The following is a 25186-nucleotide window of genomic DNA, read 5'->3' on the forward strand; positions in this document are numbered from 1 at the left end:
GAAGGCAGTTCCAGGATTTTGACCCAGCGACGATGAAGGAATGGCGATATATTCCAAGTCAGGATGGTGTGTGACTTGGAGGGGAACGTGCAGGTGGTGTTGTTCCCATGTGCCTGCTGCCCTTGTCCTTCTAGGTGATAAAGGTCGCAGGTTTGGGAGGTGCTGTCGAAGAAGCCTTGCCGAGTTGCTGCAGTGCATCCTGTGGCTGGTACACGCTGCAGCCACAGTGTGCCGGTGGTGAAGGGAGTGAATGTTTAAGGTGGTGGATGGGGTGCCAATCAAGCGGGCTGAATTGACCTGGATGGTGTCGAGCTTCTTGAATGTTGTTGGAGCTGCACTTACCCAGGCAAGTGGAGAGTATTCCATCACACTCCTGACTTGTGCCTTGTAGATGGTGGAAAGGCTTTGGGGAGTCAGGAGGTGAGTCACTCGCCGCAGAATACCCAGCCTCTGACCTGCTCTCGTAGCCACAGTATTTATATGGCTGGTCCAGTTAAGTTTCTGGTCAATGGTGACCCCCAGGATGTTGATGGTGGGGGATTTGGCGATGATAATGCCGTTGAATGTCAAGGGGAGGTGGCTTGACACTCTCTTGTTGGAGATGGTCATTGCCTGACACTTGTCTGGTGCGAATTTTACTTGCCACTTATCAGCCCACTTATCTGATGGGGCGGTAATTGGCCGGATTGGATTTGTCCTGCTTTTTGTGGATGGGACATACCTGGGCAATTTTCCACATTGTCAGGTAGATGCCAGTGTTGTAGCTGTACTGGAACAGCTTGGCTAGAGGCGCAGCTAGTTCTGGAGCACAAGTCTTCAGCACTACAGCCGGGATGTTGTCGGGGCCCATAGCCTTTGCTGTATTCAGTGCACTCAGCCGTTTCTTGATATCACGTGGAGTGAATCGAATTGGCTGAAGACTGGCTTCTGTGATGGTGGGGATATCGGGAGGAGGCCGAGATGGATCATCCACTCGGCACTTCTGGCTGAAGATGGTTGCAAACGCTTCAGTTTTGTCTTTTGCACTGACTTGCTGGACTCTGCCACCATTGAGGATGGGGATGTTTACAGAGCCTCCTCCTCCCGTTCGTTATTTAATTGTCCACCACCATTCGTGACTGGATGTGGCAGGACTGCAGAGCTTTGATCTGATCCGTTGGTTGTGGAATCGCTTAGCTCTGTCTACAGCATGTTGCTTCTGCTGTTTAGTATGCATGTAGTCCTGAGTTGTCGCTTCACCAGGTTGGCACCTCATTTTTAGGTATGCCTGTGCTGCTCCTGGCATGCTCTTCTACACTCCTCATTGAACCAGGGTTGATCCCCTGGCTTGTTGGTTATGGTAGAGTGAGGAATATGCCGGGCCATGAGATTACAGATTGTGCTGCTGCTGATGGCCCATAGCGCCTCATGGATGCCCAGTTTTGAGCTCCTAGATCTGTTCTGAATCTATCCCATTTAGCACGGTGATAATGCCACACAACACGTTGGATGGTGTCCTCAGTGCGAAGACGGGACTTCGTCTCCACAAGGACTGTGCGGTGGTCACTCCTACCAATACTGTCATGGACAGATGCATTTGTGACAGGTGGATTGGTGAGGACGAGGTCAAGTAAGTTTTTCCTTCGTGTTGGTTCGCTCACCACCTGCCGCAGGCCCAGTCCGGCAGCTATGTCCTTCAGGACTTGGCCAGCTCGGTCAGTAGTGGTGCTACCGAGCCACTCTTGGTGATGGACATTGAAGTCCCCCACCCAGAGTACATTCTGTGCCCTTGCTACCCTTAGTGCTTCCTCCAAGTGGTGTTCAACATGGAGGAGGACTGATTCATCAGCTGAGGGAGGATGATAGGTGATAATCAGCAGGAGGTTTCCTTGCCCATGTTTGACCTGTTGCCCTGAGATATCATGGGGTCCAGAGTCAATATTGAGGACTCCCAGGGCCACTCTCTCCTGACTGTATATCACTGTACCGCCATCTCTGGTTGGTCTGTCCTGCCGGTGGGACAGGACATACCCAGGGATGGTGATGGAAGAGTCTGGGGCGTTGGCTGAAAGGTATGATTCTGTGAGTATGGCTATGTCAGGCTTTTGCTTGACTAGTCTGTGGGACAGCTCTCCCAATTTTGGCACAAGTTCCCAGATGTTAGTGAGGAGGACTTTGCAGAGTCGACTGGGCTTGGTTTGCCTTTGTCGTGTCCGGTGCCTAGTGGTCCGATGCCGGTTGGTCCGTCCGGTTTTATTCTTGTTATGACGTTTTTTAGCGAGATTTTACAACTGAGTGACTTGCTAGGCCATTTCAGAGGGCAATTAAGAAGCAACCACATTGCTGTGGGTCTGGAGTCACATATAGGGCAGATTGTAATGTGTAGGGTGGTGGATGGGGTGCCAATCAAGCCGGCTGCTTTGTCCTGGATGGTGTCGAGCTTCTTGAGTGTTGTTGAAGCTGCACTCATCCAGGCAAGTGGAGAGTATTCCATCACACTCCTGACTTGTGCCTTGTAGATGGTGGAAAGGCTTTGGGGAGTCAGGAGGTGAGTCACTCACCACAGAATACCCAGCCTCTGACCTGCTCTTGTAGCCACAGTATTTATGTGGCTGGTCCAGTTAAGTTTCTGGTCAATGGTGACCCCCAGTATGTGATGGTGGGGGATTCGGCGATGATATGCCGTTGAATGTCAAGGGGAGGTGGTTGGACTCTCTCTTGTTGGAGATGGTCATTACCTGGCACTTAATCTTTTGCCACTCACCTTAAACCTGTGTCCTCTGGTTACTGACCCTTCTGCCACTGGAAACAGTTTCACCTTATTTACTCTGTCAAAACCCTTCATGATTTTGAACACTTCTATCAAATCTCCTCTTAACCTTCTCTGCTCCAAGGAGAACAACCCCAGCTTCTCCAGTCTATCCACGTAACTAAAGTCCCTCATCCTTGGTACTATTCTAGTAAATGCCTTCTGTACCCTCTCTAAGGCCTTAACATCCTTCCTAAAGTTCAGTGCCCAGAATTGAACACAATTCTCCAGCTGAGGCCTAACCAGTGTTTTATAAAGGATTTGTATAACTTCCTTGCTTTTGTACTGTATGCCTCTATTAATAAAGCCCAGGATCCCTTATGCTTTTTTAACAGCCTTCTCAACTTCTCCTGCCACCTTCAAAGATTTGTGTACATGCACCTTCGGGTCTCTCTGTTTCTGTACCCCCTTTAAAAAATGTACCATTTAGTTTATATTGCCTCTCATTCTTCCTACCAAAATGTATCACTTCACACTTCTCTGCATTAAATTTCATCTGTCATGTGTCTGCCCATTTCACCAGTCTGTCTACGTCCTCTTGCAGTCTGTTGCTCTGGTCCACATTGTTTCGTGTCATCTGTAAACTTTGAAATTATACCCTCTATACCCAAGTCCAGATCAATAATATATATCAAAAAGAGCAGTGGTCCTAATACCGACCACTGGAAAACACCACTGTGTACCTCCCTCTTGTCTGAAAAACAACCGCTCACCACTACACTCTGCTTTCTGTCCCCTAGCCAATTTTGTATCCGTGCTGCCGCTGCCCCTTTAATCCCATGGGCTTTCATTTTGCTAACAAGCCTATTATGTGGTACTCTCTCAAATGCCTTTTGAAAGTCCGTATACACAAAATCAACCGCACTACCCTCATCAACCCTCTCCGTTACTTCATCAAAGAATTCAATCAAGTTAGTCAAACATGATTTGCCTTTAACAAATCCACGCTGACTTTCATTTATCAGCCCATACTTTTCCAAGTGCCAATTAATTTTGTCCCGTATTGTTGATTCTAAAATTTTCCCCACCACTGACATTAGGCCGACTGGCCTAATATTGAATCGGGGACAGGAACTCGATAAAATTAACATAAGTAAAGCAACAGTAATGAAGAAAATAATAGCACTAAAGAGTGACAAATCCCCAGGACCAGATGGTTTCCATCCCAGGGTTTTAAAGGAAGTAGGTGAGCACATTGCAGATGCCCTAACTATAATCTTTCAAAGTTCTCTAGATTCAGGAACTGTCCCTCTAGATTGGAAAATTGCACATGTCACTCCGCTTTTTAAGAAAGGAGAGAGAGGGAAACCGGTGAATTATAGACCAGTTAGCCTAACATCTGTTGTGGGGAAAATGCTGGAGTCTATAATTAAGGATAGGGTGACTGAACACCTCAAGAATTTTCAGTTAATCAGAGAGAGCCAGCATGGATTTGTGAAAGGTAGGTCATGCCTGACAAACCTGATTGAATTTTTTGAAGAGGTGACTAAAGTAGTGGACAGGGGAATGTCAATGGATGTTATTTATATGGACTTCCAGAAGGCATTTGATAAGGTCCCACATAAAAGACTGTTAGCTAAGATAGAAGCCCATGGAATCGAGGGAAAATTATGGACTTGGTTAGGAAGTTGGCTGAGCGAAAGGCGACAGAGAGTAGGGATAATGGGTAGGTACTCACATTGGCAGGATGTGACAAGTGGAGTCCCGCAGGGATCTGTCTTGGGGCCTCAATTATTCACAATATTTATTAATGACTTAGATGAAGGCATAGAAAGTCTCATATCTAAGTTTGCCGATGACACAAAGATTGGTGGCATTGTAAGCAGTGTAGATGAAAGCATAAAATTACAAAACGATATTGATAGATTAGGTGAATGGGCAAAACTGTGGCAAATGGAATTCAATGTCGACAAATGTAAGGTCATCCATTTTGGATCAAAAAGGATAGAACAGGATACTTTCTAAATGGTAAAAAGTTAAAAACAGTGGATGTCCAAAGGGACTTAGGGGTTCAGATACATAGATCATTGAAGTGTCATGAACAGGTGCAGAAAATAATCAAGAAGGCAAATGGACTGCTGGCCTTTATATCTAGAGGACTAGAGTACAAGGGGGCAGAAGTTATGCTGCAGCTATGCAAGACCCTGGTTAGACCGCACCTGGAGTACTGTGAGCAGTTCTGGGCACCGCACCTTCGGAAGGACATATTGGCCTTGGAGGGAATGTAGCGTAGGTTTACTAGAATGATACCCGGACTTCAAGGGTTAAGTTACGAGGAGAGATTACACAAATTGGGGTTGTATTCTCTGGAATTTCGAAGGTTAAGGGGTGATCTGATCGAAGTTTATAAGATATTAAGGGGAACAGATAGGGTGGATAGAGAGAAACTATTTCTGCTAGTTGGGGATTTTAGGAGTAGGGGGCACAGTCTAAAAATTAGAGCCAGACCTTTCAGGAGCAAGATTAGAAAACATTTCTACACACAAAGTGTGGTAGAAGTTTGGAACTCTCTTCCGCAAACAGCAATTGATACTAGCTCAATTGCTAAATTTAAATGTGAGATAGATAGCATTTTGGCAACCAAAGGTATTAAGGGATATGGGCCAAAGGCAGGGATATGGGCCAAAGGCAGGTATATGGAGTTAGATCACAGATCATCCATGATCTTATCAAATGGCGGAGCAGGCACGAGGGGCTGAATGGCCTACTCCTGTTCCTATGTTCCTATGCCGGGTTTATCCCTCTCCCCTTTTTTAAACAGGGGTGTAACATTTGCAATTCTCTAGCCCTCTGGCACCACCCCCATATCTTTGGTGACATAATCTATGAGCAAATGGTCAGCTTCCATATTTGTCTACCATTGATGGCAGTGCTTTCAGTTGCCTTGGCCCTTCAGTCTAGATTAATCTTTAATTCCTGGAGACTCCAGGGCAATCCTGGAGAGTTGGCAACCTTATTCCATGGGTGCCAGCTGTGCTCCAGTATCTCACCCAATTGGCTATTCTTGTTGCGTAAGGTTCAGCAGATTATTTGACTGTGGAGTCCTTGCTTGACACCCATACACACTCATTCTCCAGCATGGGCCACTGGTTAGCAATCAAATGGGGAACTCTTGCTGATTTTTTTCCTCTTACTCGAGAGTTGAGATGAATTGTAAAGCCCAACTACTGCTGTAAATGAGATCAGCCAACTCCGCACAGGCTGGAGACCAAACCCGGGTCCTTTCTGATCTGTATTGCTCAGTACTCACCAGGCACTGCACTTTATTACTGAGCCATCGAAGGAACTGACATTATGTGTGGACTGTCGCAGTTTGTGGATATAATTTGAAAGTGTGAACTGAGCAAAAAATATTAACAGCTACAAATGTTCAATTATCTGGACTGAACACAATGGTTGCATGTAGAACAAATGATTTTGAATTTTCAATTTCAATTTATATAACTGCAATATCCTCCCTTATGATGTCTGCAAAATCCTTAGTTGTGCAGTAAGCATCAATGAATTGACTTTCTTGAGGAGAAAGGCTTTTATCACCGATTAGCAACAGGTCCTTATTAAAAGTGGTAACAAACTACTAAATGACGGTCATTGACTGCTGCTTGTCTCCTGCTGCCAACAGTTGAAGGCTGGGAATAGGCCACCTGTCCTAATTTCTGCAGCTAGTATGTGGCCTGGAAGCAGAAGCGAGGCAAAATATAGAACACATTTATAGTCATTAAATAAACCCTCAAACCAGCTAGGTAAAATTAGTGCTGCAGACGGCTGATCTTGATGAAACCTGTGAAGAGAAAGGTTGTGATTCTTAAAGCAAGCACCTTTGAGCCAAGAATGTTATCAACTGTCGGTTTAGGTTCGAGCCTATACCAGGTCTTAAGCTCATAATCCAGGCCAAAGCTCCAGTGCAGCGCTGAGTGAATGTTGTATTATCGGAGGAGCCGTCCTTCAGTGAGCTATTAAAGTGGAGTCCTGCCTGCCTTTGCCAATGGTTTGGATTCAAGATCCCTTGGCAATATTTGAAGAACAGCAGGAAATTCTCTTAACCAGTACCACCAAAAAGAAAACAGATTAACTGGAAATTCATCTTATTGTTGTTAGGGGATGTTGCTGATGCAGAATGGCTGCCACGTTTGCTTACATAACAACAGGAATTGCATTTCAGACTAATTAATTTTGTGAAACACTTTGAGACGTACTGATGTGGTAAGTCGTTTATAAATACTAGTTTTATTTTTATGCTTAAAAACTACCCGAGTGTTTAATGGCAACAGCAATTGATAGACGAATAATGATTTCTTTCCTCCTCAGCCCTTCGGGTGCAGTTTAATTTCCTTCATTGTCTCTTTCAGGCGGTTCAGATGGTAAATGTAAAGTTACTGGAGAGAAATCCTGAAGAAAAACAACTATTTGAAGTTATCCTCCTGTCAACTCACAGTGCTGAAAGCGGGCTGCGAATCATTAATAGTGTAAATTATTATGGTGAGTTGGCACATACACAACAGAGGTATTCATTGCAGTGTGCATCTCTAGTCATTCTCACGTGCCTTGTAGCAGCTTATCCTACATTCTTCTCTACTGTTGCATGTTGTAAACAACAAAATATGTCCTATCTATGAAAAGTATTCACCCATCGATTATTTATTCACTTAACTATTACTTTGAGATACTTAGTCATATTTACAGGACTACTCTTTATCCATTTTGTTTTGAAAAGACTGGAGCAGATACCCTGGGATGGTGTTGGTCAAGAGATACCCTCTCCTTCAATGTGTCCACTCTTCATTGCCTGTGAAATCAGCCATTTTTTTTGGTTTTTTTCCCTCTACTTTTCTCTGAACCCCTTCCCTCTTCTCTTCAGAAGCAATGAACATTCATGGGTACCCTCCAGTACCATTCTTCACCTGCAAGCATAGATTACAAGTGTTGACAAGCTATTCAATTTTGGAGGGTATCACAGCCGAGCTTGATCGTGTTCACAAATGCATACTTTTCAGCTGGGATTGCTGGATAGTGATCAAGTCTAGGAAGGTTGGCTGATCCTTTACCCCCTTTCTAGCTATGGGGTGCTGAAGTGAATTGTATTTGCTCAGCTACAGCCTTGGCTGAGAACTAAATTATCAGAGGTCTTGGCACCTTGCAAGTAGCAACATTTTGAATACTTTTTAAAATATTCCTTGGGGCTTCTCCAGGGATGAGTATTCACCAATTTAAAATATTCATCATCACTAGTTGGGATTTCCTTGTGTTTACATAACAGAAATTCTGGATAAAAAGGATATGCTATAGACTGTCTGGGGGAGGGAGCATTTCCTATTAAAAAGGCATTTTTTGTTTTGAGGGAATTCTGGAGAGGCTAAGTTTCTGGAATAGTGATTTTGAAACTCTTCTCAAACATCATGAAATTCTGAGGTACGTGATTCCATTCCTGTGTGAACTTTACAAAGCAGCATTCTTTTTTAAAGGAATGCCATTTAAAACAAAACGTTGAATTTGTGTTCAGCAAGGCAAAGGATGTTGGAGTTTGGCAATGGAACATTTCTTGCCAGTTTTTTCTACCCAGTGTCAGCACCAAACATTTGCAGATCAGGTGCAGAATGGGTTCCTTGTTGTGTAAAGCTCCCTATGCTCTGCCCCAACAATGTGTCTCAGCCCCAATTTTATAAGAGTGCCCTGACTGCATCGCTGTGACACTTTCCATTTCTCACCCTAAAGCAGCCTTCCTGTGACCTCACTGAATGTGTTTGCTAATTAGGAGCAATTCTGTACTGTGGGCCCACATCCGCTAGGAACTGATCAAACTCATTTCACATAGGATCATCTAGCCCACGGACAGAGGAGACTTTCATCCCAGGCCCAAGAAGTGACTCAACCACTGCACCATCCATTCCTTTCCTGGGAACTTTTAACTTGAATTTTTATTCAAACTATCGTTGCAGTTCCAAATTTGCTGCATCAATCATGATTGATGGTGTGATAATATCATCATCTTGCAAAACACGTCTCCATGTTTGTATCCAGGGTAAGTATGCATTCAATACCAACATGGGGAAGTATCTTGCCAGGTGAGGATGACAGTGATACTGTAAAAAGCTTCCTATTTTGTTTGAACCAATAGTGGCATCGGGGTCCCCCTACCAGTTCCTGACAAGTGCTCCCTTCTACAAGACTAATGCAACTGGTTCAAACAAACTAAAAGTAAGAAGCTTCCACTGCAACGTGTACATGCTTCAGCTGCAGGATCTCCCATGTCAATGTACTGACGGTGAAGCTTTTGTTCTGCTTGTGAGTTAGTCACTAACGTGCTTTTAATACTGTAATTCTTTGAATGCTCTGTCTCTTTATGGCTAGATGTGACAAACCTCTCTCTCTCTCTCTCTCTCCCTTTAAGATGCTCATTAAAACCTACCTCTTTGACCAAGCCTTTGGTCACCTGTCCTAATATCTCCTTATGTGACTCGGTGTCAAATTTTGTTTGGTAACGCTCCTGTGAAGCACCTTGAGATGTTAAACTATGTTAAAGGCACTATATAAAGGCAAGTTGTTCTTTGGCAATTTGGTGGCTGCATTATGGTCTGACCCAACTAGCAACAGTCTAACAGATGAAGTCTTTGAACCAACATGGATAATTTTTCAGCAACTGTAAGTAGCCTAGTGGAGCCCTGGACCAGACAAATAGGAGCTTAATGACTAGCCTCGACTGATATTGGAATCCAGGCATCTCTGTAAGCCAAGTTTCACTAGTCCTTGGCTGTGTCACCAGATGGAACACTTCTACTAATAGAGCTCTCCATCTTTTTTGGATGGTAAAGAAAGAAAGAAAAGAAAGATCTTGCATTTTTATAGTGCCTTTCACGACCTCATGACGTCCCAAAGCACATTACAAGCCGATTAAGTACTGTTGAAGTGTAGCCACTGTTGCAATGTAGGAAACGCGGCAGCCAATTTGCACACAGAAAGATTCCACAAACAGCAATGAAATAAATGACCAGATAATGGTTTAATGACATTGGTTGAGGGACAAATGTTGTCCAGGACAACTCCTGAAGGAAGAACTGCCCTGCTCGTCTTCAAATCTTTTACGTCCACCCGATGGGGCAGACAGGGCCTTGGTTTAATGTCTCATCCCAAAGACGGCACCTCCAACAGTGCAGCACTCCCTCGGTACTGCACTAAAATATCAGCCCAGATTTTGTGCTCAAGTCGCAGGAATGGGACTTGAACTCATACACCCTTCTGACTCCAAGGTGAGAGTGCTACCACTGAGCCACAGCTGACACCAAAGTAGAAACGGGTAGAAAATTTAGCAGACAACAACAGTGTCAAACCCTGAAGGGCAGCTTCTGTTGGTCTAGGTTGCCGATATAAATCTAGATCTTGTATTTCTTTTCTAGGTTTGGACATCAGCAAATTCTGCTTTCTAAGTGGAAAAGATCCTACAAAGTATCTACTGTCACATAATGTGAAGCTGTTCCTTTCAGCATGTGAATCTTCTGTTTGCAATGCACTGAAAAAACGTAAGTGTCTTGATTTGTAGAACTTGTGCATAATACGGAGAAAGAAGGGCTCCTTGTGGACCTTGCAGCTGAAATACCAGCCAAGGAACTGGGTGGCAGTTAATGGGTATGCTCGAGGATATTTCTTGGGTAACAAGATGTATCTGGAGGGGGAATTGCATAGAAGAATGTGGCGTACCATTGAGGGAATTGTATGGGGATTGAGGGACACGCGGGGAAGGGGATTGAAAAGCTCCCTACAGGGAATTGAGAGATACTTGCAGGGGACTATGCAGGGCATGAGGGGTACCTGGAACAGTTATTGCAGGCAGGAATGAAGTCTACCCTATGGGAAATGTGCAAATACCCTCATTCGCCACATGGACCCTCCTGGGGTACGTGTCATTCCCCTGAACAACTTTTGGGGCAATGAGGGATACCTGGCTAATTTTAATTCTTCACCCCAGCTCAGCAGCACAGAGTCCAATTGTAATATCCCAGCTGAGATCAGCTAACCTCATAAATGTAATCGTGCAATTCATATATGAATTTAAAAATAAAAGTTTTTCCCTCAGGCATTCCTGCAGCTCGCGTGATGCAGCAAGATATTCAGACAGCAGGGAACCAACTGAAGGTGGCGTTCGATGGGGATTCAGTGTTGTTCTCAGATGAGACTGATGTTGTATTCAAAGAAAAGGGTCTGGATGAGGTCATCAAGTACGAGAAGAATCTGGAGCACATTCCTATTGGAGAAGTAAGGTTAATATTATCGAATCAGAAATTGTTGCATGATATTCAGAATTTTGTTTCAATGCTTAGCTGGTTCCTCTGTAATCCACATTTATACCGTACATATCATCTGGCAAGATCCTGAAACTCCTTTGTTGACTCCCAACACCTGATTTTACAGGCAGACCTGAAGAGAAGGGTGTTAAAAAAGCATACAGGATCCTTGGCTTCATAAATAGAGGTATAGAGTACAAAAGTAAGGGAGTAATGCTAAACCTTTATAAAACACTGGTTAGGCCTCAGCTGGAGTATTGTGTTCAATTCTGGACACCACACTTTAGGAAGGATGTGAAGGCCTTAGAGAGGGTGCAGAAGAGATTTACTAGAATGGTGCCAGGTATGAGGGACTTCAGTTATGTGGAGAAGCTGGGATTGCTCTCCTTAGAGCAGAGAAGGTTAGGGGAGATTTGATAGAGGTGTTCAAAATCATGAAGGGTTTTGATAGAGTAAATAAGGAGAAACTGTTTCCAGTGGCAGAAGGGTAAGTAACCAGAGGACACAGATTTAAGGTGATTGGCAAAAGAACCAGAGGCGACACGAGTAAAGAAAAAATGTTATGCAGCGAGTTGTTGTATACTGGAATGCACTGCCTGAAAGGGTGATGGTAACAGATTTAATAGTAATTTTCAAAGGGAATTGGATAAATTCTTGAAGGGAAAAAATATGCAGGGCTTTGAGGAATGAGCAGGAGAGTGGGACTAATTGGATAGCCCTACCAAAGAGCAGTACAATTAGTTTTTAACATCAATTGTGAGGGAGTCGTTGGATATTTAGGATATTAGAATGTCCTCTTTCTGTGCTTATTAGAATGGCTTCTTTCTGGGCTGTATCGTTCTACGATTCTATAGATATTTATCCCAGATTGCTGAGAAGGACTAGTCAAAGATTTGCCATTCACATTCAGTCATTATAGAAAGAAAGATCTGGCATTTATATAATGGCTTTCACATCCTCAGGATGTCCCAAAGCGCTTCAGAGCCAATGAAGCACTTGTGAAGTCTGGTCACTGTTGTAATGTAAGGAAACACGGCAGTCACTTTGTGCACAGCGGGGTCCCACAACAGCAATGAAGTAATGACCAGATAATCTGTTTTAGTGGTGTTGGTTGAGGGATAAATATTTGCCAGGACACCGGGAAGGACTCCCCTGCTCTTTGTCGAATAGTGCCAAGGAATCTTTTACATCCACTTGTGAGGGCAGACAGGGCCTCGTTCGTACGAAAGGTGGCATCTCTGATAGTGCAGTGTTCCCTCAGTACTGCGCTAGAGTGTCAGCCCAGATTATGTGCTCAAGTCTCTGGAGTGAGACTTGATCCCATGATCTTCTGACTCGGAGGAGAGAGCTGAGGCTTTTTATCATCAATTGTGAGTGAATCATTGGATATTTAGGAAGTACCAGTGGATTTAAAACAGGCTAATGTGGTACCCATAATCTCAAAAAGGGTAACAAAACAGACACAGGCAACTACGGAACCGTTTCAGGTAAAATAATGGAATTGATTGTCAGAAGTAAACTTGAGGATCATCTGTACAACGACAACAACCCAGTAAACAGCAGTTAACACAGCTTTAGACGGGGGAAGATCCTGCCTGAAAAATCTACTTTCGGAAGCCTCCGAAAGCTTGTGAATTTAAAATAAAATTGCTGGACTATAACTTGGTGTTGTAAAATTGTTTACAATTGTCAACCCCAGTCCATCACCGGCATCTCCACATCATGATTTCTTTGAGGCAGTGGCAACCCAGGTCGACTGTGGTAATCCCTACAACATTGTGTACTTAGACTTCTAAAAGGTATCTGATAAAGTTCTACATTAATTAAGCTCATGCTGTAGGGATTCTGGGCAAAACTTAGGAATGGGATAAGAAATTGTCTGAAAAGTAGAAAACGACAGGTAGTGGTTAGAGGGAAAGTACTCAGTAGGGTGTCTCAGGGCTCAGTGTTCTAATTTACATTAATCACATGGCACAATGCTGAACAAGGAGAGGTAGTGAAATCAAAGGAGGCAGCCCAGAAGTTACTGAATGAGCTGAACAAAATATGTAAGTGTGCCAAACGATGGCAGATAAAATTTAATGCAGGGAAGTGTAAAATATTACTTTCTCGACCAGTACATTTCCGGCCCAACGAGGAAGGAGGTATTGTTGGACCTGGTTCTAGGGAATGAGGTGGGCCAAGTGGAGCAAGTGTCAGTGGGGGAGCTTTTAGGGAGCAGCAATTATAGTTTCATAAGGTTTAGAATAGCTATGGAAAAGGACAAGGACCATTCTAAAGTAAAAATACTCAATTGGAGGAGGGTCAATTTCATTGGATTGAGAACAGGTCTGGCCCGGGTAAATTGGAATCAAAGATTGGCAGGCAAAACTGTAATTGAACAGTGGGCGGCCTTTAAAGAGGAGTTGGTTCGGGTACAGTCTAGGCACATTCCCCTGAGGCAGAAAGGTAGGGCAACCCTAAAGCCAGAGCTCCCTGGATGACAAAAGAGATAGTGAGGAAGGTGAAATGGAAAAAAGGGGCGTATGACAGATGTCAGGTTGATGACACAAGTGCGAACCAGGCAGAAGGGAAGTGAAAAAGGAAATAAGAGGGGCAGAGAAGACAGTATGAGAATAGACTGGAAGCCAACATAAAAGGGAATCCAAAAGTCTCCTACAGGCATGTAAATAGTAAACAGGTAGTAAGAGGAGGGGTGGGCCTGATTAGGGACCATAAAGCAGATCTACTCATGGAGGCAGAGTGGATGGCCGAGGTACTAAATGAGTACTTTGCATCTGTCTTTACCAAGGAAGAAGATGCTTCCAGAGTCTCAGTAAAGGAAAATATAGTAGAGAAACTGGATGAGCGAAAAATTGATAAAGAGGTACTAGAAAGGCTAGCTGTACTTAAAGTAGATAAGTCACCCGGTCCGGATGGGATTCATCCTAGGTTGCTGAGGGAAGTAAGGGTGGAAATTGCGGAGGTACAGGTCATAATCTTCCAAACATCCATAGATACGGGGTGGTGCCAGAGGACTGGAGAATTGCAAATGTTACACCCTTGTTCAAAAGGGGGTGTAAGGATAAACCCAGCAACTACAGGCCAGTCAGCTTAACCTCAGTGGTGGGGAAACTTTTAGAAACGATAATCCGGGACAGAATTACCAGTCACTTGGACAAGTGTGGATTGATTAGGGAAAGCCAGCACGGATTTGTTAAAGGCAAATCATGTTTAACTAACCTAATAGAGTTTTTTGATGAGGGAACAGAGAGGGTAGATGAGGGCAATGCAGTTGATGTGGTGTATATGGACTTTCAAAAGGCGTTTGATAAAGTGCTGCATGGTAGGCTTATCATCAAGATTGTAGCCCAAAGAATGAAGGGGGCAGTAGCAACATGGATACAGAATTGGCTAAGTGACAGGAAACAGAGAGTAATGGTCAATGGTTGTTTTTCGGACTAGAGGGAGGTGTACAGTGGTGTTTCCCAGGGGTCGGTGCTGGGATCACTGCTTTTCTTGATATATATTAATGACTTGGACTTGGGTGTACAGGGCACAATTTCAAAATTTGCAGATGACACAAAACTTGGAAGGGTAGTAAACAGTAAAGAGGATAGTGATAGACTTCAAGAGGATATAGACAGGCTGGTGGCATGGGCGGACACATGGCAGATGAAATTTAATGCAGAAAAATGCGAAGTGATACATTTCAGTAGGAAGAACGAGGAGAGGCAATATAAACTAGAGGGCACAACTTTAAAAGGGGTGCAGGAACAGAGAGACCTGGGGGTATATGTGCACAAATTGTTGAAGATGGCAGGGCAGGTTGAGAAAGCACTTAAAAAAGCACATGGGATCCTGGGCTTTATAAATAGAGGCATAGAGTACAAAAGTATGGAAGTCATGATGAACCTTTATAAAAAACTGGTTCAGCCACAACTGGAGTATTGTGTCCAGTTCTGGGCACCACACTTTAGGAAAGATGTGAAGGCCTTAGAGAGGGTGCAGAAGAGATTTACTAGAATGATTCCAGGGATGAGGGACTGCAGTTATGTGGATAGACTGGAGCAGAGAAGGTTGCAAGGAGATTTGATAGAGGTATTCAAAATCATGAAGGGTCTAGACAGAGTAGATAGAGATAAACTGTTCTCATTGGCGGAAGGGTCAAGAACCAGAGGACATAGATTTAAGGTGATTGGCAAAAGAACCAAAGGTGACATGAGGAAAAACTTTCTTACACAGCGAGTGGTTAGGATCTGGAATGCACTGCCCGAGGGGGTGGAGGCAGATTCAATCATGCCCTTCAAAAGGGAACTGGATAAGTGCTTGAAAGAAAAAAACTTGCAGGGCTGCGGGGGAGTGGGACTAGCTGGATTGCTCTTGCATAGAGCCGGCGCAGACTCGATGGGCCGAATGGCCTCATTCTGTGCTGTAACCTTTCTATGATTCTATTACACGTAGAAGGAAACATGGGTGACACATATACTCTACAAATGGTTTTGAAATATCTGAGGATGAAGTTGAAAGGGACCTCGGAGTCTGTGGACTCAATGCTCAACATGCCCAACCAATGCAGAGCAGCAATTACCAAAGCCAATAGAATGATTAACTACATAGCTAGTACAGTAGAATATAAGGCAGAGGAAGTCGTGATCAAATTGTACAGTGCTCTGATCAGACCGCAACCTGAGTACTGTGTTTAAAATAAAAACTGACCCAAGGTGCTCCACAGAGGAGAGAAACTTGTACTTTGCATAAGTGGGATAATTAGGAGAGCTGACCAAAGGCATGGTTGAAAAGATAAGATTAAGAAGGTGTTTAAAGGCAGGGAGAGCAGATGCAGGAGTATGGGTTTAAAAGAGAGAGTTTCATAAAGTAAGCCTAGACAGCTGAAAGTTCTGCCGTTGATGGTGGAACAGGGATGGGGGTGGGGGGAGGAGAAATGCAGACCATAATTTGAGGGAAAAAATGGCTCTGGTGGGGGACAAGATTGGAGGAGGTCATCGAGGTAGGATGGGGGAATGGCTATGGAGAGATTTGTGGATGAGGATTAGGATTTTGAAAAAGAAGCACTGTGGAATTGGAAGCCAGTGTTGGGTGCGAAGGATGGGACTGATGGGCAGTGGGACAGGATGGGGCAGCAGAAGTTTGGATGAATTGGAGTTTGAGAGTAGAGCTCAGGAGGCTGGCAAGGATGGCGTTGGAAATATAAAGTTGGGAGGTGGCAAAAGCATGGTTTCAGTGGTGGCGGGAGAGAGTTGAGGCAATTAGCATAGATGCATTTAAGGGGAAGCTAGGTAAACACATGAGGGATAATGGAATAGAAGGATATTCTGATGTGGTTAGATGAAGTAGGGAGGGAGGAGGCTTGTGTGGAGCATGAACACCAGCATGGACCTGCTGGGCCGAATGTTTCTGTGTTGTACATTCTTTGTAAATTATGTTACAGAAGTAAGCCATCATGGTGGTGGCTAGCATATGGGGTTTGAAGCTCAATTCTGGGTCGCATAGGTTACCAACATTGAGGATCATTTGGTTCATCCAAAGTGAGCAGTCTGAGAAGGAGATGGAATCAGTTGCAAGGGTACAATGTTTTTGGTGGGGATAGAATGCAATGGTTTTGATCTCCCAAGTGTTTAAATGGAGGAAATTCTTACTGATCAATGGCTTGATTTTGAAGGGGCAGTCTGGCAGCATCGAGATAATTGTAGAGTCAAGGAAAGTGGTGGGGAGATAGAGCTGGGTTTTATCATTTATACAGACAGTAACTGACCTAGATACTCACCAAAATTTCCCTGTCTGCCATGTATCACTCATTGCTGATTTGATGTTTTTGAATGTGACCTACTCGATGTGTATCACTCTAATAAAAAAAAAATGAAAAGCCTATCCCTCACCTCTCTCGCTCCTTCTTTCACTTTTTCTTGCAACCTTTCTTGTCTTTCTCTACTTTATCTATTTTATTGATACAACTGTTGATCAAGATGAACTTTACTTTCACCTCCTCCCCTAAGATGTAAGTACACAGTTCAACAAACTCTTCCTTCTTCCTGCATCATCATTGTGTTGAAATCAAGACTCATTGTATTGTCTCCTACTTCGTTCTTTACAAGGAAGTAGAAAGTCATTCAAGTTTCCTGTTCCTGATGACTATTCAGTGACTGTTGTTGGAAGGGAACATGTGTTGTCCCCACCAATGACAAGATCAGGATTATCTGTGATTTCCACTTGTGTCCTGAATGGCTTCTGCACTCCCCAGCCCATGATTTTCCATCTGTTAAAATGAATAGGTTGAAACTTGCAGGCAGGGGAGCACAGAAGCAGAAAATCCCAGACTTCCTGTCTAGACTTGCACACGAACATACCTTCTACCCATAGTAGAATAATTCATGGTGCCTTCAGGAAAGGAGGGGGAAAAAAAAAGTTTGCAATCCATATCATTTTCGCTGATCAGAAATGGCATCATTTTGTTTATGGCTCTTTAATCTACAGCGGGGAGTCCACCTGAAATCTGTGAAAGCAGAGGAAAAAAACAATTTACACTTAATCAGCTATTTCCCCTGATGGTTCAGTCAGTGAGCATACTGCCTGGTGTGGCACTGAGATAGCTGATCTCAACTGGGTTGATGATAGAGACACCATAATTGGCCTCAGTGCCCCTATGTTAGGGAGGGGGGAAAACATCAACCCAAATTCCTGTTTCTGATCACTGTCCAGTGACCCTTACTGGAATGTATTTGTGTATAGTCTTTGGCTAATGAATCGATCAGAGTTGGCTGTGATGTGCCTCCTCTCCCTCACAGTCTAATGGCCTGCTGAGACTCAGGCCCCAATATTTACAGGGAAGCGGGGGGGAGGGTTTAGTGGCCTGGAGAGATTGTGGGTCGGACTGCGGGGGTGGTGGGGGGGGTGGTGCCTGGGAAACCTGGCCAGCCAGCGTTAATCCTGAAACACAGATAAAATGTTAGGCACACAGCCTCATTAAAATATTTAAATGAGGGATCCAGCTCCAAAGAGCAGGCTAGTCGGCCGCTCCCCAACCCGCCTCTGTTAAAACCGGAAGTGGGCGCGTTGGAGGTGGGTTGTGGTTGGGTTCCCTATTTTTACATTTTAACACCTTCCCCTATTCCCCGTACATCCTGCGGAGTTAAAATGATCCCCTCACTGCCTAGCCTCACAACTACTGCCCAAGCTACCGGAGAGAGCCTGTGAGCTCTATTCAGTGTAAGTCAACTCCTTCAGGATAGGAAGGGAGAAAATTAAATACACTTATGTCACAGCCATTTAAGCATAGGCTTGCCAGTTACAGCATGCGAGTGGTGCCACTCATTTACATAGAATTACATCGAATGTACAGCACAGAAACAGGCCAATTGGTCCAACGGGTCTATGCCGGTGTTTATGCTCCACAAGAGCCTTCTCCCTCCCTACTTCATCTAACTCTATCAGAACACCCTTCTATTCCTTTCTCCCTCATGTGTTTATCTAGCTTCCCCTTAAATGCATCTATGCTAGTCGCCTCAACCACTCCCTGTAGTAGCGGGTTCCACATTCTAACCACTCTCTGGGTGAAGAAGTTTCTCCTGAATTCCCTATTGGATTTATTAGTGATTATCTTATATTTATGGCCCCTAGTTCTGGTCTCTGCAAGTGGGAACATCTTCTCCATGTCTACCCTATCAAACCATTTCATAATCTTAAAGACCTCTATCAGGTCACCCCTTGGTCTTCTCTTTTCTAGAGAAAAGAGCCCCAGCCTGCTCAATCTTTCCTAATAGGTATAACCCCTCAATTCTGGTATCATTGTAGTAAATCTTTTTTGTACCTTTTCTCCAGTGCCTCTATATCCTTTCTATAATATGGAGACCAGAACTGTTCACAGTTCTCCAAGTGTGGTCTAACCAATGTTCTATACAAGTTTAACATAACTTCTCCACTTTTCAATTCTATCACTCTAGAAATGAACCCCAGTACTTGGTTTGCTTTTTTTATGGCCTTATTAACCTGTGTCGCTACTTTTAGTGATTTGTATCTGTACCCCCAGATCCCTCTGCTCCTCGACCCCATTTAAACTCTTATTATCCAAGCAGTATGTGGCCCCCTTCTTCTTCCTACAAGAATTTTAATTTTGCGTAAACCACCACCATGTATATCTTTAAGATATCCGTTAAAAAGCTTTTTAAAAGCTCCTTGTTACCCTATTGGTAATTTAACTATTCTGTTGACAGGGCCCATTCAAGGCATTTGCCATGATTCTTGGAGAGATGAAAAAGAAGTTTAGCCCGGAGAATGACCCGATCTGCACGTACCTGGTGACGGCGAGAAGTGGCAACGACCTGGGTGTACGAGCCATTAAAACTCTGCGTAACTGGGGGCTCAAGATAGATGAAGCTTTCTTTATGGCAGGGTCTCCAAAAGGTCCCATTTTAGCCCACATCCAACCTCACATTTTCTTTGATGATAACGCGAGTAATATCGAAGGAGCGCGTAAAGTTGGAACTCCATCTGCCCTTGTGCCATCTGGCTGCATATAATTTGAGGTGGCATTTCTCCCACATGGGTGCAGTGGCAATGTTATGGGCTGACATTACAGGGTTAATTTTCTGATTGCTCATTCTAGGGGCAGAGCCTCACCAGCCAGAAGCGCATCTCAGGAAACTGCGTGGACACAGACCGTGATTTTCCATCCATTAAAACCACGGACTGCATTTGCGTGATTTCCCAATATGTACTTCCGCCAGGTGAGGCTTCACACCAGGAGCACATAGTTGGAAAATTTACCCCTATATATTTGTAGCCGTCCTTCCCGGTATAGGCCTCCTTTCAAATTCATTTCACCTACTTAAGAACACTTGTAAAATGTTACATTTTTTTTGACCCTGAGTGCCATTTCCTAGCACTAACATCAGTCACCTCATGAGCACAAAATTCACAAAAACAATATTTTTTAAAAAAAGATCAAATGAGCAGTGCTGCCGTCAGAGAGTCTGTGTCCCATTTACACCGGGTCTGCCGTGGGTAGAATGAAAAGCAGAGGTTTTAACGAGTTTAAATATGCTAATTCTCAACATATTCTCTGTTTTGGCGGAAGTGCAGGCTCTTATTCACACTTTTTATGTTTTCTGGATATTCTACCGAGTTAATTTGCCTCAAGCTCTCCTGGATTTAGACAGTGGTGTAAAGTTGTGCCAAAGTGAACAGGAAGGGGCCATAGTTACGCAAACTGGAGCTTGTTGTCAAATTCTTGATTGCCTAGCTAAAATTAAAGTGTTGTTTGTAAATTCCACAATTTTCAGAGATCTTTGGCTGTTAAATGACAGGCCAATAAAAAATACATTAGGGGACATTTTAACACACTTCACCCGGGCAGAACGGGAGTTAAAATCGTGCAGTTCTTTATCCTGCTCGGATACTGTCCTGCAGGCCGTTTTAATGCTGGATGGTTGAGGCGTGTGCCTGAGTCAGGCACGTGCCTCATTATGTGCTAATCGGGGTCCTATCTCTGAGATAGGGCCACGAGGCAATTTTAATGGCCAGAGCAACCACCATGGTTGCTCCAACCAATGAAATCTGCCTGACACCCAGCGGAGGCCCCAAAAGATAGTTAAATTATTTCCTTTGCAGGGCCAGGATCAGCAGCAACCCCACCCCCCCCCGCGACTTACCTGACCAACTGCCTCTTTATGCCCATTTGAGGTAGGTAGCTGGCCGGTGGGATGTTAAAATCTCCTAGGTCTCCCATGGAGACACCTAGGCGGGAAGTTTGGCACACACCCCCCACCCCCCTCCTGTTTTCTGCCTGGGAGTTAAAAACCACGCAGTTATATCCAGACGTTATCAGTGCTCCTGCGCGACAGGAAGAGATCACCTGACGGAAATGTGCTGTGAATGGTAAATATGTGGCCCTCGATGGGTTCAGGCTGGTTAAATAATCATTTTCAAAACACTCTACTGGGCTCCTCTGTGGAGTTTCTTTTATAGATAGAGAGTGACAGTTGCTCTTATACATAGAATGGTTCCTCCCCTGTGAAGCCTTGTAAATCCTCCAATTTGCCAATAAACATTAAAGCTGGAGAATCTGGTGAGCGGTGGGCCTCTTACCAGTTTGCAGCTACACCAATACAAGCATTGGAAGGGGGACACACTCCAGGAAGGAATCCAGGCCTTGGTTTATATCATCCCATTGTGTATGATTCACTGTTACGCTGCTGGAATAGAGAGTGTACATGAGTCCTGCAAAGGGGGATATTTTCAAAAGTTAACTAAGAGAAAACAAAGAACTGTCCAGAGCCAAGTACCAGGCTTGAAGAATACACGGAACAGCCACTATTGCTTCTTTATGTTCTCGATGGCCTCTGTAGTAATAGTGTGTTGGTATAGTTCAATCTGTTATCATTTTGGAGTTCTGAGTTGTTTAGGGTGGGGGATTTAAACATTAAGTGTTTGCTTTCAATTGTATTCCTTTTTAGTACATTTGGGATGCTGATAAACCATTTGCGTAATTTAGGGAGGGGAGATAGAGGCTTTTGAGAATAATATAAATGTCTTTGTAATAATCTTTAAGGTTTGTAATGCAACACAAATCGGATTGGCAGTAGAAACTGCAGCTAAACTTTTACATCTAAGAAATGAGCCATGACAAGAGACCAAAAATATCCAATGCACTCGGCCCACAGGCAACTTGCATTCCAATAGTATGATGGCTTCATAAAAATATTTATCCGAATCTGAAATAAGCCTTGTTCCTTAGCTTACATTAGCTTATATTTGATTTTTTAAAAGGTGATGCTCTTTTTTTATATATTGATAGATTGTTGGCCCCCCCTTAATAGCTCAATGAGTTTGTACACTGCTCTGTATTGAGTTAGCTGATCTCATCCACTGTAGGAGTAGGGATGCTACAATTTGCCTTAGCACCCCTGGATTAAGGAAGAGGGCTTTGGCTTGGGTTTCTCCCCTGCAGCCCCCCCCCCACCCCCGATGGCTGTCTCGTGACCTCTGCTGTGAGTGTACATGTGGATATCAGGTGAAGATGACATGAGCCCTGGTCATATTGCTCTCCCCATGGACGAATTAACTGGCATTTACCGACTAGGTTCGCACATGGAGAATGATTTGGATGAGGCATCAGAGGACTACTGGTATTAGTGGAACCATACTCTGGCAAGAAAGCAATACATTCAGGACAGACGAAGGGAGGAATGTTTAGCAACTGACCAACGTGAATGGCAATGTTTCATTATTGTAGATAAGGTGGTGTCGGTGAGGAACCGAGCACTCTGAACACATCCAAAAATGCCATAGAGCATTACAAAACTCCAGAGTTACATTCTTCCAACTTGAGAGTGAATTCCCAACCATGTAATTGATGAGGGCTGCAGCCGCTGTCATTGTCCCTGCTGAATGATCACAGCCATTTTGTTTTGGAGAGTAAGCTAGTGAATTGTGATTTATAAATTATTTTATACAAAACCAAAGAGATTTTGTTCAGATTTTCTTTAGCTGTAAGGGTTCTTCAGTGTAGGCATAGAATTTTAGACTCCACACAGTGGGCTCCTGTTTGAATGGTACCTTGCAAGTTCTTGCCATGTGAAATTTTTTGTTCTTGCTTATGCAGGCTACTGCTAATGGTACTAGAATCCTCTGTTCTTGTGGTAGAAGGCGGGAGGAAAGAAAATGCCGTTCTAACCAGTTTGTCACTACAGAAAGGTATCTTCTGTTGCTCAGGAATTGGGGAGGGGTTGTCCACAGACCACATCATAGCTCCCCGACTTTGACTTGAAATGATGATGTGAAGAAAAATATAAATACAATGAAACATTTTTTCCCTTTTTTTTAATATATTGTTCCAACTTTCTCCCTGCAGACTGGGCATTGAACCTGGGAGTTCTAGTACTTATGACTACATTTTTAAAACTATAGCTTGCTTAAATCTGCCAGTAATGTCTTTTAGGTTTGAACAAAATGGTCTAAAAATGCAGTCTGTAATATTGCTTGGATTATGTGGACTATAGGGTACTCTCTAGGCCTTGTACTATCTGAGACGGTGTTGCAAGGCAATAACGTACAATAGATTAGATGATATAATAAACTGCAAGAGCAAAGGTTAAGTGTCTGCTATTCTATATAATCTATCTTTAGATCAGCAAGAAAATTGAGCAGCTTGTTCACAATCACAGGGACTGAATATTTTATTAAAGCCATGGTTATACTGTAGCTATAAATCTTGATAAGTATACACCTTGTAGGGAAATCATACACCCTGTATATGGGGAATAGAGACCTTGTAGGGTAACAGCACACTCTGTACATATAATAGAGGAATATCACACCCTGTTTATCAATATACAACAGGGTAATAACACACACTAGCCCAGAAATTCCACTTTTTCACGGGGTGGAATTGAGGTGCAAGGCTGGAAAGTGGTGCAAACCTGGTCTCTGCTGGGTTTCTGCCCCTTTATAGCTGCGACGATAAATTCCATTGGAGGAGGCAGGCAATTCTCTACTCCACCCTGGCGTCAGCTGGAGGCATGTCTGAGGAGGGGGCTTTTCAGGCTTGCACCAGAGATCCCACCAGTTAATGCCAGCAGTGCGGCTAGTGGCACATATGCCTGCAGGAAGTCGTGTTCACGCCACACGTGGGCCTCACTAAGAAGAAATTTAAAAAACGATTGATTACGGTTTGAATCTGGGGCCTCCGACAAGGGACCAGATCAGAAATTCTTTTAAATCCGTACGTTCTTCAGCCAGAGTGGTCTAAGGACCCTCCCACGGAGCAGCGAGGGGCTGCACTGACATCCCACCATTTCAGGTGGAGTGGTCAACCCCTGTAATTGCCACTACAGGCACAGGCATCTGCCCAAATATGTTGATGACTCTGCCTCCAAGATTTAGGATAGGGTCATGGCGGGGGACAAAGCAGTGGATACAGTTCTGCTCGGTTGAAGTTTCAGCGATGCAGTGGCACTGCCAGAATTTCCACTTTCCTGCATTTATATTATAGAAGAGTAGCACACTCTGCATACACGTTATAGGAAACAGTACAGCCTATATTTTGGTTCGCAAAAAAAGAGGGATGAAGTGGGGATTCTTTTTTCAGTATTCAACTGGGCTTTCATCCTTTTAAATTTTGTAGCCTGAGTCAGTTCTTCGTAGCCAAGGCTACTGGCAATTAGTTTTCAATCCTTGACAATAAAAGTGCTGACAAACACATTGGTATAGTCCAAGGTTAAGACTTCTCAAGAATTAGGTTCCATGCAAAATTGAATTTAGATTAAGCTGTCATTCAATCAAATTGTGCAATACTGTTCAGTATTAAAATGTCATCATGAACTCATTCTGTAAGCAGTATAATTCCTAATTTAAAAAAAAATGTAGTCCTTGCAATTATACATCCATACGAAACTGATGGGCAGGAAAAGACCAGCTGGTTTCATCAAGTTGCTTCTAGATTTGTGAACAATTCAGTTATATTCCAATTTATATTACATTAGCCTTTTTGATGGTATTATGTATAATAATTAGGAAATGACTACAGATCTAGATTGCTATTTATTCTGTACTGTACAAAGAATGAATTGGTGCGTGCTGTCAACATCCACAATAAATTCAACCGGTTTTACAAAATGCTTTTATTTCTGTGATCTTTCATGCCTGTAATCGCTTCCACCTCACTATGGCTCAATATACAGGGGAAGTGTAGAGGCTTTGAATACATAGTCTGATCCACAATAAACAACAGATTAACAATTTTTGTTTTGTAAGTGGGTAGTGCACTGCTTGTCTGGAATAGACAAACACTGTCTAGGTGAAGCAAATGTAAAATGAATAACTTGTTCTTACTGAGCTGCCGACCCCATATCCTCCATCAAAAACACTGCCTACTTCCACCTCTGCAACATCATCTGCCTCCGCCCATCTGCTGCTGAAACCCTTATCGATGCCTTTGTCATCTCCAGACTCATCCAAATGCTCTCCCAGCCAGCTTCCCTCATCCAGCCTCTGTAAATTTCAGCTCATCCAAACCTCTACTGCTTGTATCCTATCCCTCACCAATTCCTGCTCACCCATCACCTCTGTCTTCGCTGACCTACATTGGCTCAATGCCTCAAATTTGAAATGTTCATCCTTGTGTTTA

General features: G+C 43.7%; 1 protein-coding gene across 2 annotated transcripts in view; it reads left to right on the forward strand.

The window, feature by feature from the left end:
- LOC137327916 (cytosolic 5'-nucleotidase 1A) overlaps positions 1 to 24675 on the forward strand; it is a 63504-nt gene extending 38829 nt beyond the window's left edge. For both annotated transcript variants that reach the window (XM_067993850.1, XM_067993851.1), the window contains exons 4-7: positions 7138 to 7267; positions 10180 to 10302; positions 10857 to 11035; positions 19275 to 24675. In XM_067993850.1, the coding sequence (XP_067849951.1) occupies positions 7138 to 7267; positions 10180 to 10302; positions 10857 to 11035; positions 19275 to 19580 (738 nt within the window). In that variant the 3' untranslated portion in view covers positions 19581 to 24675. The remainder of the gene's footprint in view (positions 1 to 7137; positions 7268 to 10179; positions 10303 to 10856; positions 11036 to 19274) is intronic.
- Positions 24676 to 25186: the final 511 nt, after the last annotated feature.

The sequence above is a fragment of the Heptranchias perlo genome, chromosome 12, assembly GCF_035084215.1.
Source record: "Heptranchias perlo isolate sHepPer1 chromosome 12, sHepPer1.hap1, whole genome shotgun sequence".
Taxonomy (NCBI): Eukaryota; Metazoa; Chordata; class Chondrichthyes; order Hexanchiformes; family Hexanchidae; genus Heptranchias; species Heptranchias perlo.